The 16599-nt window shown below is 38.8% G+C and overlaps 1 protein-coding gene across 3 annotated transcripts in view; it reads left to right on the forward strand.

Annotated features, from left to right (window-relative positions):
- The window catches only part of LOC118908909 (suppression of tumorigenicity 18 protein), a 111636-nt gene that overhangs the window by 57545 nt on the left and 37492 nt on the right, over positions 1–16599 (forward strand). For all 3 annotated transcript variants that reach the window (XM_036878930.2, XM_036878932.2, XM_036878931.2), the window contains exons 7-10: positions 419–509; positions 7935–8039; positions 9889–10082; positions 12289–12500. In XM_036878930.2, coding sequence (XP_036734825.1) covers positions 419–509; positions 7935–8039; positions 9889–10082; positions 12289–12500 — 602 coding nt within the window. The remainder of the gene's footprint in view (positions 1–418; positions 510–7934; positions 8040–9888; positions 10083–12288; positions 12501–16599) is intronic.

Here is a 16599-nt window from a genome sequence, read left to right on the forward strand (position 1 = left end):
TTCACCAATAACCAAAATGCAGGGGAGGTGGGAGAGGAGGGCAATGGACAAAAAATCAAAAACTATTGCACAAATAATGTTCTCCATCCCCTCTCCCAAGACAAAGCACATAAATGGAAGAGGAAGGTTATGAACTTTTCAGTTTAAGTTAAATATAAGCAGAACAGTTTCGTTTTAGTCTAATGTTAGCCATAACATGAGATTTAGGGAAACTGAACCTTCAACAAGCTTGTTGCATCTAATTTTGGAAGTTCTTAAGTGTACATGAGGTTGAAGTTCAACCTGCATATCTGTGGGAGGGAGCACGGTCAATGATGTAACTAAATTCATCTGAATTAAATGTTGAGAAATGAATTTGTTCACATGTTATGTGTTTGTATATATTACTCTTTTCTTTTGTGTGATATTTTGTACTTAGTTCTTGCCATGCATGAAAATGTGCTCAAGTGTCCTACCCCAGGATGCACAGGAAGAGGGCATGTGAACAGCAACCGCAACACCCACAGGAGGTAATTGTGATAAGATGCTAATCTTTTACATGACAAAGGGAAGGAGAGACCCTTTGCACCAAGAAAAGAAGGAACTAACAATATGTTATCAAAAATTGTTGGATCACTATCAAATATATTACCACTTGAAATAGATAAGAAATATTTTCAATGTGTGAAGAGTAAAAAAAAAAAACAAAAAAAACAAAAAAAAACAATTACCCCATTATTTACTTTCTTAGAAAATTTCATTTAGCAGCCAGTTATGCTAACCAAAAGTGTTATATTTAAGGACTGCGGCTATTTATTCATATTGTCATACAAATAGAACATGTTCTCTTTTGCTGTGGAACCTCTGTATAGCTGTTTTGACATTAAAAATAGTTGCTTAGGGTTTATCTTGGATACCATTCAATAAGCATTAAAAATATACAAAAGGGCTTCACTATACTATGGTTTTGACTATAAATGAGGATTAAGGTAAACATCATTTCATTTCATTGAGATTCATTTCATTGAGATCACAACTAGGTTAAAACACATAAGTGCATTAGTGTACAAATGTAGTGTATATATGTAAATATATTTAGTGAAAATGCTTATCGTTTTATCTGTACTTTATATTATGTACAGATTGTATGGTCACAAGATACTATTTGACTCATAAACATATTGCCAGAAAACTTCATATTCTATACTTCCAATTTAAGCTAATACATAAAGTTAAGTGGCTAACATTTCGCTAAAGATCCTAACAAATCTTGAAATTATCATGGTAACATCTATAGCTGGACACCTTGCAATTAGTGAGCACATTCTACTTAAAATACTATGAAGTTTCAGAATAAATCAGTTATTTCTACCTTATGGGATATTCTGATTTTAAAAATGAATTTAAAAATCACTTAATGGGGGAGGAGCCAAGATGGCGGCATGCGTAGAGCAGCGGAAATCTCCTCCCAAAACCATATATATTTTTGAAAATATAACAAATACAACTATTCCTAAAAGAGAGACCAGAGGATACAATACAACAGCCAGGCTACATCTACATCTGCAAGAACTCAGCATCTCACTAAGGGGGTAAGATACAAGCCGCGACCTGGTAGGAGCCAAGCGCTCTCCCCACCCCAGCTCACTGGTAGGAGGAGAGGAGTTGGAGTGGGGAGGGAGAGGGAGCCCAGGACTGCTAAATAACCAGCCCCAGTAATCTGCACTGGGAGTGCAGACACACGTTGCACGTGTGCTGGATATTAGAGAAATGGAAAAGTAAAATCTGTGAGCAGGTCCCTGCAGCTGGCTCCCCTGGGACAAAAGAAAAGCAAGTGCTTTTTGAAAGTCTTAAAGGTACAGGGGCTGAACAGATGGACAGAATCGTCCCAGCACACTCAGCCCAGCAGGCTGGGAATCCTGAGGAACTTCAGGCACCCTAACCTTTTGGGTGGCAACGCAGCTCTGAAGTCCCTCACGGCAATAAGCAGCCTGCCATTCTTTCCCCCAGCCGGTACTGCCCTGCCACAGTGGCAGAGCAGCTGGAGAGTGGCCGCACCCACAGCAACCGCCCAGAGTCTCCTCCCAGTGCACAGCTGCCCAGGCCAAACCCAGAGGCTGCTGCCGGCATGCAGATGCCTGGCACAGACAGAGGAGGCCAGGGCAAGGCACAAAGGGGCACCACTCTTGCAGGAGAGCATACTTGGTGTGCCTGCCACTCCCCACAGGGCTCTGGGCTACCCCAAGGGCTGCCCCACCCACGGTAGCTCAGGGATTAACCTGGAGGCTGCTCCCGGTGTGTGGGTAACCAACACAGGCAGCAGAGAAGGGCAAGGTGACAAGCAAGCAGGAAGGGACTTTGTTCTCCAAGCTGACACACATGCCACCTGCCTATGACTACCTTTATCGCCATGAAAAGGCAGAAGAATCTGCTCCAGTCAAGAATCACCCAGACAACTCCTGAGAGAGGGCCTGGGGGAGGTAGATATAACCAATCTTCCTCAAAAAGAATTCAAAATAAAGATCATAACCATGCTGATGGACCTGCAGAGAAATATGTAAGAGCTAAGGGATGAAGTCAGGAGGAAGATTACAGAAATGAAACAATCTCTGTAAGGAATTAAGAGCAGACTGGATGAGGTGCAAGAGACTGTTAATGGAATAGAAATCAGAGAACAGAAATATAGAGAAGCTGAGGCAGAGAGAGATAAAAGGATCTCTAGGAATGAAAGAATATTAAGAGAACTGTGTGATCAATCCAAATGGAACAATATTCGCATTATAGGAGTACCAGAAGAAGAAGAGAGAGAAAAAGGGATAGAAAGTGACTTTGAAGAAATAATTGCTGAAAACTCCCCCAAACTGGGGAAGGAAATAGTCTCTCAGACCATGGAAGCCCACAGATCTCCTAACACAAGGGACCCAAAGAGGACAACACCAACACATATAATAATTAAAATGGCAAAGATCAAGAACAAGGACAGAGTATTAAAGGCAGCCAGAGAGAGAGAAAAAAGGTCACCTACAAAGGAAAACCCATCAGGCTATCATCAGACTTCTCAACAGAAACCTTACAGGCCAGAAGAGAATGGCATGATGTATTTAATGCAATCAAACAGAAGGACCTTGAACCAAGAATACTGTTCCAGCAAGATTATCATTCAAATATGAAGGAGGGATTAAACAATTCCCAGACAAGCAAAAGTTGAGGTAATTTGCCAACCACAAACCACCTCTACAGGGTATTTTAGAGGGACTGCTCTAGATGGAAGCACTCCTAAGGAAAAATAGATGTCACCAGAGAAAATAAAATCATAGCAAAGAAAGCAGGCCAACCAAATACTAACTAAAGGCAAAAAATAAAATCAACTACTCACAAAAGCAGTCAAAGGAAACACAAAAGAGCACAGAATAAAATACCTAACATATAAACAAAGGAGGAGGAGGAATAAGAAGGGAGAGAAATAAAGAATCATCAGACTGTGTTTATAATAGATCAATAAGTGAGTTAAGTTAGACAGTTAGGTAGTAAAGAAGCTAACCTTGAACCTTTGGTAACCACAAATCTAAAGCCTGCAACGGCAATAAGTACATATCTTTCAATAATCACCCTAAATGTAAATGGACTGAATGCACCAATCAAAAGACACAGAGTAATAGAATGGATAAAAAAGCAAGACCCATCTATATGCTGCTTACAAGAGACTCACCTCAAACCCAAAGACATGCACAGACTAAAAGTCAAGGGATGGAAAAAGATATTTCATGCAAACAACAGGGAGAAAAAAGCAGGTGTTGCACTACTAGTATCAGACAAAATAGACTTCAAAACAAAGAAAGTAACAAGAAATAAAGAAGGACATTATATAATTATAAAGAGTTCAGTCCAACAAGAGAATATAACCATTATAAATACATATGCCACCAATACAGGAGCACCAACATATGTGAAACAAATACTAACAGAATTAAAGGAGGAAATAGAATGCAATGCATTCATTTTAGGAGTCTTCAACACACCACTCACTCCAAAGGACAGATCTACCAGACAGAAAATAAGTAAGGACACAGGGGCACTGAACAACACACTAGAACAGATGGACCTAACAGATATCTACAGAACTCTACACCCAAAGCAGCAGGATACACATTCTTCTAAAGTGCACATAGAACATTTTCCAGAATAGACCACATACTAGGCCACAAAAAGAGGCTCAGTAAATTCAAAAAGATTGAAATTCTACCAACCAACTTTTCAGACCACAAAGTTATAAAACTAGAAAGAGATTGTACAATGAAAACAAAAAGGCTCACAACCACATGGAGGCTTAACAACACGCTCCTAAATAATCAATGGATCAATAACCAAGTTAAAATCGAGATCAAGAAATATATGGAGACAAATGACAACAACAGCACAAAGCCCCAACTTCTGTGGGACGCAGCAAAAGCAGTTCTAAAAGGAAAGAAAATAGCAATCCAGGCCTATTTAAAGAAGGAAGAACAATACCAAATGAATAGTCTAAAGTCACAATTATTGAAACTGGAAAAAGAAGAACAAATGAGGCCCAAAGTCAGCAGAAGGAGGGACATAATAAAAATCAGAGAATAAATAAATAAAATTGAGAAGAATAAAACAACAGAAAAAATGAATGAAACCAAGAGCTGATTCTTTGAGAAAATAACCAAAATAGATAAGCCTCTAGCCAGACTTATTAAGAGAAAAAGAGAATCTACACACATCAACAGAATCAGAAATGAGAAAGAAAAATCGTGACTGACACCACAGAAATACAAAGGATTATTAGAGAATACTATGAAAATCTATAATGCAAACAAATTGGATAACCTAGAAGAAGTGGACAACTTCCTAGAAAAATATAACCTTCTAAGACTGATCAAGAAAGAAACAGAAAATCTAAACAGACCAAGTACCGGCAAAGAAATTGAACTGGTAACCAAAAAACTACCCAAGAACAAAACCCCCAAGCCAGATGGATTCACCACAGAATTTTATCAGACATACAGAGAAGACATAACACCCATTCTCCTTAAAGTTTTCCAAAAAATAGAAGAGGATGGAATACTTCCAAACTCATTCTATGAAGCCAGCATCACTCTAATACCAAAACCAGGCAAAGACCCCACCAAAAAAGAAAATTACAGACCAATATCCCTGATGAAGGTAGATGCAAAAGTACTCAACAAAATATTAGCAAACCAAATTCAAAAATACATCAAGAGGATCATACACCATGATCAAGTGGGATTCATCTCAGTGATGCAAGGATGGTACAACATTCGAAAATCCATCAACATCATCCACCACATCAACAAAAAGAAGAACAAAAACCACATGATCATCTCCATAGATGCTGAAAAAGCATTCGACAAAATTCAACATTCATTCATGATAAAAACTCTCAACAAAATGGGTATAGAGGGCAAGTATCTCAACATAATAAAGGCCATATATGATAAACCCACAGCCAACATCATACTTAACAGTGAGAAGGTGAAAGCCTTTTCTCCAAGATTTGGAACAAGACAGGGATGCCTACTCTCTCCATTGTTATGTAACATAGTACTAGAGGTCCTAGCCATGGCAATCAGACAAAACAAAGAAATACAAGGCATCCAGATTGGTAAAGAAGAAGTCAAACTGTCACTGTTTGTAGATGCCATGATATTGTACATAAAAAACCCCAAAGACTCGACTTCAAAACTACTAGAAATAATATCTCAATTCAGCAAAGTTGCAGGATACAAAATTAATACACAGAAATCTGTTGCTTTCCTATACACTAACAATTAACTAACAGAAAGAGAAATCAGGAAAACAATTCCACTCACAATTGCATGAAAAAGAATAAAATACCTAGGAAAAAACCTAACCAAGGAAGTGAAAGACCTATACCCTGAAAACTACAAGACAGTCTTAAGAGAAATTAAAGAGGATACTAACAAATGGAAACTCATGCCATGCTCTTGGCTAAGAAGAATTAATATTGTCAAAGTGGCCATCCTGCCTAAAGCAATCTAGGATTCAATGCAATCCCTATCAAAATACCAATAGCATTCTTCAACGAACTGGAACAAATAGTTTTAAAATTCATATGCAACCACCAGAGCAATCCTGAGAAGGAAGAATAAAGCAGGAGGGATCTTGCTTCCCAACTTCAACCTCTACTACAAAGCCACAGTAATTAAGACAATTTGGTACTGGCACAAGAACAGACCCACAGACCAGTGGAACAGAATAGAGAGTCCAGATATTAACCCAGACATATACGGTCAATTATTGTATGATAAAGGAGCCATGGACATACAATGGGGAATGACAGCCTCTTCAACAGCTGGTGTTGGCAAAATTGGACAGCTACATGTAAGAGAATGAAGCTGGATTACTGTCTAACTCCATACACAAAAGTAAACTCAAAATGGATGAATGACCTGAATACAAATCATGAAACCATAAAACTCTTAGAAAAAAACATAGGAAAAATTTCTTGGACATAAACATGAGCAACTTCTTCATGAACATATCTCCCCGGGCAAGGGAAACAAAAGCAAAAATGAACAAGTGGGACTATATCAAGCTGAATAGCTTCTGTACAGCAAAGGACACCACCAATAGAACAAAAAGGCATCCTACAGTATGGGAGAATATATTCATAAATGACAGATCCAATAAAGGGGTGACATCCAAAATATACAAAGAGCTCATACACCTCAACAAACAAAAATCAAATAATCCAATTAAAAAATGGGCAGAGGAGCTGAACAGACAGTTCTCCAAAGAAGAAATTCAGATGGCCAACAGACACATGAAAGATGCTCCACATCACTAGTCATCAGAGAAATGCAAATTAAAACCACAATGAGATATCAGCTCACACCAGTAAGGATCGTCACCATCCAAAAGAAAAACAACACCAAATGTTGGCGAGGTTGTGGAGAAAGGGGAACCCTCCTCCACTGCTGGTGGGAATGTAAATTAGTTCAACCATTGTGCAAAACAGTATGGAGGTTCCTCAAAAAGCTCAAAATAGAAATACCATTTGACCCAGGAATTCCACTTCTAGGAATTTATCCTAAGAATGCAGCAGCTCAGTTTGAAAAAGATAGATGCACCCCTATGTTTATCACAGCACTATTTACAATAGCCAAGAAATGGATGCAACCTCAGTGCCCATCAGTAGATGAATAGTAAAGAAGATGTGGTACATATACACAATGGAATATTATTCAGCCATAAGAAGAAAACAAATCCTACCATTTACAAAAATATGGATGGAGCTAGAGGGTATTATGCTCAGTGAAATAAGCCCGGTGGTAAAAGACAAATACCAAATGATTTCACTCATATGTGGAGTATAAGAACAAAGCAAAAACTGGAGGAACAAAACAGCAGCAGACTCACAGAACCCAAGAATGGACTAACAATTCCCTAAGGGAAAGGGACTGGGGAGGATGGGTGGGAAGGGAGGGATAAGGGTGGGGAAAAATAAAGGGGGGCATTACTATTAGCAGATATAAAGTAGGTGGGGCACAGGGAGGGCTATACAACACAGAGAAGACAAGTAGTGATTCTACAGTATCTTACTACTCTGATGAACAGTGACTGTAGTGGGGTATGTCAGGGAAATTTAGTGATGGGTGGAGTCTAGTAAACCTAATGTTCCTCATGTAATTGTAGATTAATGATACTAAAATAAAAATAAAATAAAACCACTTTAACACCACATTTAAAACCCACCCATGAGATTGGGTTGAGGGCAGAAGCTGACACGGTAGTTTGTAAAATGCTTTGGGATCTTTTAATAGGAGAATAGGACTAAATGAACTGTTACTGTGACTTACAGTTTAGTGTTTGCCAAGTATGCTGTGAAGAGCATGGCCAAGCAAACCACATGATCTTTGTAACTCAAATCTTCCCACTTTTTTTTTTAACAGTCTTTCTGGCTGTCCAATTGCTGCAGCTGAAAAATTGGCAATGTCCCAAGACAAAAATCAGCTTGATTCTCCCAAAACCGGGCAGTGCTCTGACCAGGTTCACAGGTATGACCCTCCCATGACATTGTTCATACTGTCCTCATGCCATGCACCTACCCAACAGTCTCTCCCCTCTGTGCCCGTTTACCATGGCCTGACCTAACTCTCAGTTGCCACCACCTTTGAAAGGCTGGCCCAGTTAATCCTCCTATCAACTTAAATGAACTTATAGGCCCTCCAGAAGTTTAACTTGAAATTACTCTGTATGCAAAGGTAACATAATGTGGATGAATCTGAAAGAAATAAAGTATATGATAACATGTGTTAATAAAAATTCTGTGTCACTAAATGCAATCCAAACTCAAGAGTTAGGTAAGCTCTCCCTTAGGATTGACTTAGCCTTTCTGCATGGGAAAGTGCCATCATAAATCACTAACACCCACTGAAAATATGCAATGTTATATGTTCATCCTTCTGTTCCAGATTTACATATAGTTTCTTTAAAACAAATGCATCCCATGAGTTGGTAACTATTAATAAAATATATGCTGTTGGCCCCAGGCATTTCACAGTCACTAGTAGTTTGGAGGACCTTACTTATACCTAAATAATGCACTATGTGTGGTAATGCAAGTTAAAGGTATACATTTATTAATGCTAAAATTGTATATGTAGGAAAAGTAATTTCAAGATTAAAGTAGATGACCAGATCTTTATTGTTGCTACTAAGACTGTGTAGTGCAAAATAACGATTAGGAGTATTTTCAAGGTATGGCTTCCCTTAATATTTGCTTTTACAGATTCAATTAAAAGAGTCAAAATTGGCATTCACATCACTTGAGTAAAGAATATATGTTGAACAAAGATCATGAATTACTGAATAACTAGCAATTAAAAATCTTATAGCAAGATTCACAGTTAATATTACTGTTTTCTCTAGTTCTCTCTAAGTTGGTTATTTGTCAAATACGGAAATAGCATTAAGTTTCATTTTTCTCATATCTATAAAAATAGATATTGTTTTAGACTAGAACACTGATGCAACAAGAGGACTGTAACGCAAGTTATTTTATATATGCAATGACAAGATCATTCAAGTATTTTTATGCAGCAGCTAAAAAGTTTTTTACTTAATCCACATTCTGATGAGTCAGGGATGTTTTGGTGGAAAACAAAAGAAAAAACATATATATTTGATATTGCTGAATTATGAAAGGTGTATTTGTTCATGTTCTTCTAACATTAGACCACAACACAACAACATTTGTGTTTTCCTTGGCTGGAATTGGTGCTACACAAATATGATGCCTGTGTTTAATCCAAATACAGTAATTCTAAAGAAATATTTAATTCACATTGAGCTTGGATTGGGATAATTCTATCAAAAAATGTGTTCGTTATCAAAATAGTATATACTAACAGTCATTTTAATTCATATTGAAATGACGGCAATTTAATAAAATGATGTACTCACTAGGTACGGTCACGACTTTTCACTGCTGGTCTGATTAATAGCCCTAAGCCGCAGAATGTGCACACCTTGTCAGTGCCCTAATGCCCTAATGATGGGTACATGGCACTTTTCTCTGAGGAGCTCAAAGTGCTTAAAGACATCAAAGACTTGCTCCTCATGGCTGCATAAGATGCACTGAAGCTTGCACGTTCCTCTTTCACCCATGGAGTCTCTCCAACATGCAGCCTCACCAGACCACTCAGAGTTCAGAGTGCCTCCCCATTGCTCACTCCTGGGACACGGCTCTCTGCTCTGCACTGTGACCAGTACTCTTTCCCCCAATTCAGTGTCCCTGTGGGTACCTTCGGGCATGACACATCCGACCCACTTTCAACTCTGTTATCAGTATGCTCACCAACAGTCTCATCACGTTTCCTTTTATTTCTTCCCCTCCTTCTTCAGGACAAACTTGGTGAAGCAAATTGAATTCAATTTTCCATCACAGGCCATCCCCTCTCCCAGAGCCACTGTGTCAAAAGAACAAGAGAAGTTTGGAAAAGTACCGTTTGATTATGCCAGTTTCGATGCTCAGGTTTTTGGGAAACGTCCCCTTGTACAAACAGGTCAAGGACGAAAAACAACACCATTTCTTGAATGTAAGCTTCAAATTCTAATGCTGAGTCCAAAAAAATGCTCTTGTTTATGTGTTTGTTGTGGTGGGGGGGACGTACTCAAATATATAATACACTACTAACTACTGGAGGGAGAGAAACTCTATTGTACAATGAAATAAAGTAAGGAAAACAACAGGAAGTTGATTAGGTTACCAATTTCACATGAACTTACCCTAAATATGGTGAATAGTTAGTGGATTAATTATCTACAGATATGGTACCACTAATCTAATGCAGTCATTCTGAAAAAAATACTTAATTTGCATTTACCTGGGATTGGTATTACTATATGAAAGCTATAATCACTAATATAACACAGTAATTTTTACTCGTATTGAAGTGAGGGAAACTTAATAGGTTAAGATATTGAAATTCTTCTTAAAATATTACTTAAATCATCAATAAAGCTTACACTGAAGGTAGGAGAAAGAGTGAAAAATCTAGGAAGAAACTCAAAATTTAGGAATCAAGATTTTACTAGAAAAAAATATGTATGGCTATGGAGATATTTATTTGCAAATGTAAGAATCAATATACAAACATTTAAAATGTGTTAACACTCTACTGCTAACACATCCACATAAAATATAACACAAAGATGCTATAACATATAAAACTTGGTGGTTTTACTAACACATTTCTTCAAGTTGTTCAGAGTCCTTGAATATTCTAATGAAAAGGTAAGAAAGTGAACCCTGGGAATAAACCCAGGAATAATTTCTGCATTGTGGTAACAAGTATGGTAACAATCTTCCAGTCTGAATCCCCCACAGACCATGAATTTTTGAATATTTTATAATATTCTGCAAATCCATGGAATCCCTTGATCTCACTTCAGGCATTGAGTGTTCTGTGGAACACCTAATATCTGCTTCATTTTGTGGTGTTGATCACCCCTTTCAAAGAACCAGAATGTCATGTAAAACCCAGCAGTGGATGAACAGCCTTGAAGGGAGCTTGCTCATTAGGAAAAGTATATTATACTCCAAAAGATATTTTACTATTCTTACCAAAAATAGGGTCTGGCCAACACATCACCACTGAAACTTGTTAGATTAAGGAAAAAATTTTAGACACATACATATGTATTTTCTATTATCTATCTGTAAATAAACATATATATATACACATATATATACAGTTTTATGATCCATGCATAAAATATACACCCATACATATACATATATATGTATGTTAAATTCAGCTGAAGCAAGTTAATAAGAGCACTCTGTATTTTCATGTAATGTGGACGTTGGTTTAAAAATGGAAAACATTCAGTGACATTTTCATATTTGTAGTAACACTTGTTAATGTTTTAAACTATTTTATGAAAAATAATGATCAAATATTTAAAATAAACAATATTTACAGCTTAACAAATAACTAAGTGCTATTATATTATCTCACATTAAATCTCAGGTGATTATCCCTTAACCTTGAGTAATGTTTACAAATATGTAGAGTGAAGAGAAATACATTCAATTCTATCTCTCCATAATACCTTGGTGCCCACTACAGAAACGTAAAACAGAAACTCAGCCTTGATAACTAAATTGCCTTTCCATGCACTCTGAGAACATTTAGTCTGTCCTTTATTTAACGTGCTTTACCTGAATATGCAAAATGCCAGCTCATTTAAAGGCTCCACCATCTATTTGGTTCCATCTCGTTGGATGAATAACAACTTCTACTGTTTTAAGTACAAAACAAACCTGCATATCAAACAATAACAATTCCATGTCTAAGTATACAGTGTGCTTGTGAAAACAAATATTGAAAGGTACATTTTTCTATACTGGAGCTCCCAGTCCTCACACATGCAGTTTGTAGATGTACAAGTCTTAAGCCTTTGGAGACCCTGATAGGTTTTTACTAATGTGGTTTTTAATCCCCAGTTTTTTCACAAATGCTCCCAGGGCACCTGCCCCATAACATTAGTTATGGAGTTTTTGTCATAAGTGTAAATACAAAAAATATTAAGAGAACAGGCATTCCTCCCAGCAATCACAATATCCGTTAATTTATTCAGAACCAATCTGAATAACCTTCATTTAATGTACCAATGGACAATGGATCATGTTTTAATTTATTCACATATTTTAATGCAAGAAGTCATATCTTTAAAACAAATCTGTGTAATGACTAACACCATGTACATGCAATTGCTAATCAAATCTCTCTTTAACAGCAAGGCATTTTTCAAGTCCAGGGAAATTTCCTAATCGACTGCCTAGTGCAAGCGCCCACACACAGAGCCCTTGTCGTGCCAGCTCTTACAGCTACGGTCAATGTAGTGAAGACACCCACATAGCAGCAGCTGCTGCCATCCTGAACCTTTCCACCCGCTGCAGGGAAGCTGCAGACATCCTCTCCAACAAACCACAGAGCCTGTATGCCAAGGTAGGCCAGTCCAAGAGCCCGGAGGGTGGGCCAGCGACTGAACCGTGAGAATAAACTGCCTTTCATGCTCCTAACCACATTCACCACCATGCAGTTCCCTACCCCTCAAGCACGTCCCCTCCTTGTCTGAGGAAGAGACTCGAACAACATTGACAGGGAAAGCTTGGTGGGCTCCAGCAGGGGTGAGAGTGGCTGTTCTTGAAGATGGTGTGCCAAAGTCTGGGGAGAAGTGAGGTATGGAGCCTGGTTGGGGAGATTTATAGATTTCAAACCTAGTTTTTGTGCTGGGGACTTTGGCACCCAAGACCAGAGGGTTGCTATTAAAGTCAGTGAGAACAAAGGAAGCTTCTGCTCTCTGTAAATCAAAGAGGGTAGGAAATGTTTGATTAAACAGTGACTGGTAAAACGTTTGCAAAATTGACTCATGAAATTTTATTATTGCACATGTTACTATTGTATAACATAAGAGTTTAAGTTGCTGTGGTTTTCTCAAAGGGCATGTAGTAAAACCTGGAATCAGGAAATCAACAAGAGATGGTGCAGGGGGACTGGAGTTCAGGGCACTCAAATTCCAAACCAAATTCTGTGAAGTTTGAGAAGATGCCACATTTCTGAAGCCCAGAAATTAATCACATATCTCTAAGAAATGAGAAATAAAATAAAAAATTGTTTTCCTGTTTAGATGCTAAAGCCAGCTGAAATAAAGTGCCCAGGCTTACTTGGAGAAGAGACTTTACCCTTGCTTTAAGTGGAAGATTCCCTGGTTAGACTCTAGCCCTGAAACTCAGGTGATTAGAGTGGATAACTCCCTTTTCCCCCACCGAGCACCGCCCGCCCCATCTCTGGTGTGGTCAGCTGCTCACCTGTGCCATGCCAGGCCTTCAGGAGAGCAGAGAGCGCAGTACCATCTAGCATTGGATAGAAGAATCGGAATTAGCTTCTGGACAAATCCGAGCCAAGTAAACCCCAGGAAGAGTTGACGGCCAAAAACCACTCAAAAACAATTTTTAAACAAATGAGGTTCTTAAACAAAGAAAAACATATCCTCTAAGGAATATAAAGGAGATACTAAGCTATCCAAATTCAAAGGAATCCAGTTCAGAGATTATTTATGTAAGTGAATGACTTAGGGTACTTTAAAATGCAACTTTGGTTATTCTTAAATTCATTCTTTGATTCAAATAAATGTCTCCATTTTAAAGGGATATTCTAATATGCAGCTAGTTGGAGAAATATTAAAATATCTTCCTTCTTAGTGCTTTATTTTGTTAGTTGAGGCTGTCCCATGAGGTAAAAGCACTAATCTATAACAGTGCTACTGAAACTACTTGAGTAAGTGGTTGTGAAAGGAACGCTCTCCATCTGCACATGTAGATATTTTTTGGTTCCTCTGAATTCTGCCCTTACCTTTACATTCTCTGCCTTCTGCAAATTGCTAGAGTCAAACAATGAATTGAACAAAGACTACTAAAATTGTAGGGTATTTTCTCAGGCCAATACATATGTTCTCCTTTTCAAAGACATTTCTGATCAGGAAAGTGATTATTAAATTGACACATTTCAAAAATTCAAGTCCTTGACCCCTGGTGTACTCTTTCTCTCCTATTGGGAGTGCTCTGTGTGGCCAAGGCTGCTCTATGGAGCACACACACCTGCCCAGGGTGACAGTACCCCCACTGCATGTCTCAGCCTCCAAACTGCCAGCTGTGTCTTACCTGCAGAAACCAAGCATTGGAGGTGACAATGAGGATGGAAGAGACAGAATATGTACTGATTGAATTTTAGAAGGAATTTGTTAAACTTGCAGTTTTAAAAACCGTCCTCCCATGAAAACTATCTCATTTGACATAGTGGTTGTTAAAATAGGACAGATATGGCACCCTGTGATGCCACTTTGTGCAGAATTCTTCTCTTGGGCATGCAATTGCACACAACCTTAACAATGTGCAGAATTTGGTCCTAGTTGGATCCTACTTTCTGAATATAAAAGAGAACCTCATAAATTCCTGAAATCCCAAAATAATTTTTGTAGCAAAAAATGAGAAAAAGCCAAAATAATTAATCCTGCAAAGTGGCCTCTGATCAAACGGTGCCCAATGTGAGCCTTTTCTATTGTTACTGTTGCACTTTGCTCTGTGTCTTTTATTTAATGTAGGATTAGGCATAGACAGTCTTCCCCTCCACACTGAATACTGGCCGGATCCTCTATCCACTATGATTTGGTTTTTCCTCCAGGGCATGTTGTTAAGATGTTTACTTGTGCTACTAAAATCCAGAGCTCTTGAGTTGCTTATTTAGAAGGAAGGATGCAGAGACATACAGCTTTCCCCACTTATGACTTCTATCCTGAGCACAGAAACATTTCTGATGTCCTGGAGAGACATTCTGGCCCATGGGCACTTAGCTGTATTATCTGAAAGGTCTGTGCATGCTGGGCTGCTCAGCCACAGGTTAGATTCTGCATAGGCCCTACCTTCAAGGAGCTTATGAACAAAGCTGGACAAAAGAAGGGCTCCAGGTGAAGTGCTAGGTTTGCAGAGGTGCCATTCCTGATGCCCTGGGGAGGCATGGGTTTTTTAGGGACTTTGCTTAGAACTTGGGTGAGAACTGATTTCTTTTTTTCTTTCTGCCCCCATCTTGTCCTTTCTTTTATGTAATGAGCTTCTCTAACATTGCTTAGGAGCCCAATAGGAGAACACATTACAGATCATGCTGTCACACATTGGCACAACCTTTTGAAAATCAAGCCAAAGGAGACTAACCTTGACATTGCCACAGACCACTTGTCAGCAAGGGCTAATACAGATTTTTTTCATGCTATGTGCAAGCTCACAACTGGCTCACAAGTTCAGTGGGAGATCTGAATTCATGATTTGCAAAATCTCTCCTCTTACAGAAGGCAATACCTTCAGAGAGGTGAGAGAATGAGTTACACACTTGAAAAAACAATGAAGGACGAAATGGATATTCCAAAGGGCCCCCCTTTGGAAGTTTCTCAGGCTGAGCAGCTGTCTGCCCAGCAGTAGCCTCCTTTGGAGGCCCCTCTCCACACTGCAGAGGAAATCAGTGCTAACACTGCCCATCACTGCCTAAACTCCAGTCCAGTCAGTCCTGAAAGTAGGTCTTAAAAGGAATATTGGAATATTTATAAATACAATCTGGCATGTTCACCACATATCTATGCCACCAAAATTGCCTCTGTGTGTTCCAAGTACTCTGAGTAATCAAGTCAGGAGAAAAACTTAGTAATATCAGTAGTATTTCATGGATATCACAGTGGTTAAGGGTAATTGTGTCTGAACTATGAGCCCTCTCTTGTTACTAGATTCTAAGATTGTATAAAGTCCTTTATTTTAACTTGGAATTAAAATGAGTTTGCCAAACATACATGGACCACAGCTCCAAACGCTCTGCCTTCAGGCTGGTGACTTGCTGCTGATGTGAGCGCAGCATTCTGCCCGGCTGAGCAGTGGGCCGGGAGCGAGCACCCTGGGGGTGCTTACCCTGCTGCGTGCCCCCTCCAGCGGCAGGAGGGCGTATGCAGTCCGTGTGCCAGCACATGTCACAGAAGCGCACCGTCTTCCTTCCTCCTACCCTCACCCACAGAGGTAGGAACATGCACACAGCCTATCTTTATCCTAACCGATGCTGCTTGCCAAGCATTCTGTTATTTGTTTTGGTGTTTTCCCACCTGTTTAGACAAAGTGGCATATGCATAGTGTGCCTTAAAAGAAAACAAAAAATTGACACTTGCTTGAAATGTTTAAAGTTCAAAGTCTGTTTTGTGCTTGAACAAAGCCTAGAAACAACACAATATCACACCACCATTTCTCCTGGCTGATATCAGAAATAGCCTGGTGGCACTTGGGATTGTTAGCATCCAAAAGCAGCCTTTTTCAGTAACTTTAACATCCCATCAGATTACACCATATATTGTGAGTTAAATGTGATGAGGGACATGACTCAGGGACTGACTGACATAGGTGCAAGGAAACTAGACATTTCATAACTGCCTCTTCACCTCTGTGTACAGTAGTTAGAGATGCCTATTGGTATTAGAATATCCAATCAGATTATTATTATTAGTGGTCATTATTGA

Source organism: Manis pentadactyla, chromosome 3 (assembly GCF_030020395.1).
Source record: "Manis pentadactyla isolate mManPen7 chromosome 3, mManPen7.hap1, whole genome shotgun sequence".
NCBI lineage: Eukaryota > Metazoa > Chordata > Mammalia > Pholidota > Manidae > Manis > Manis pentadactyla.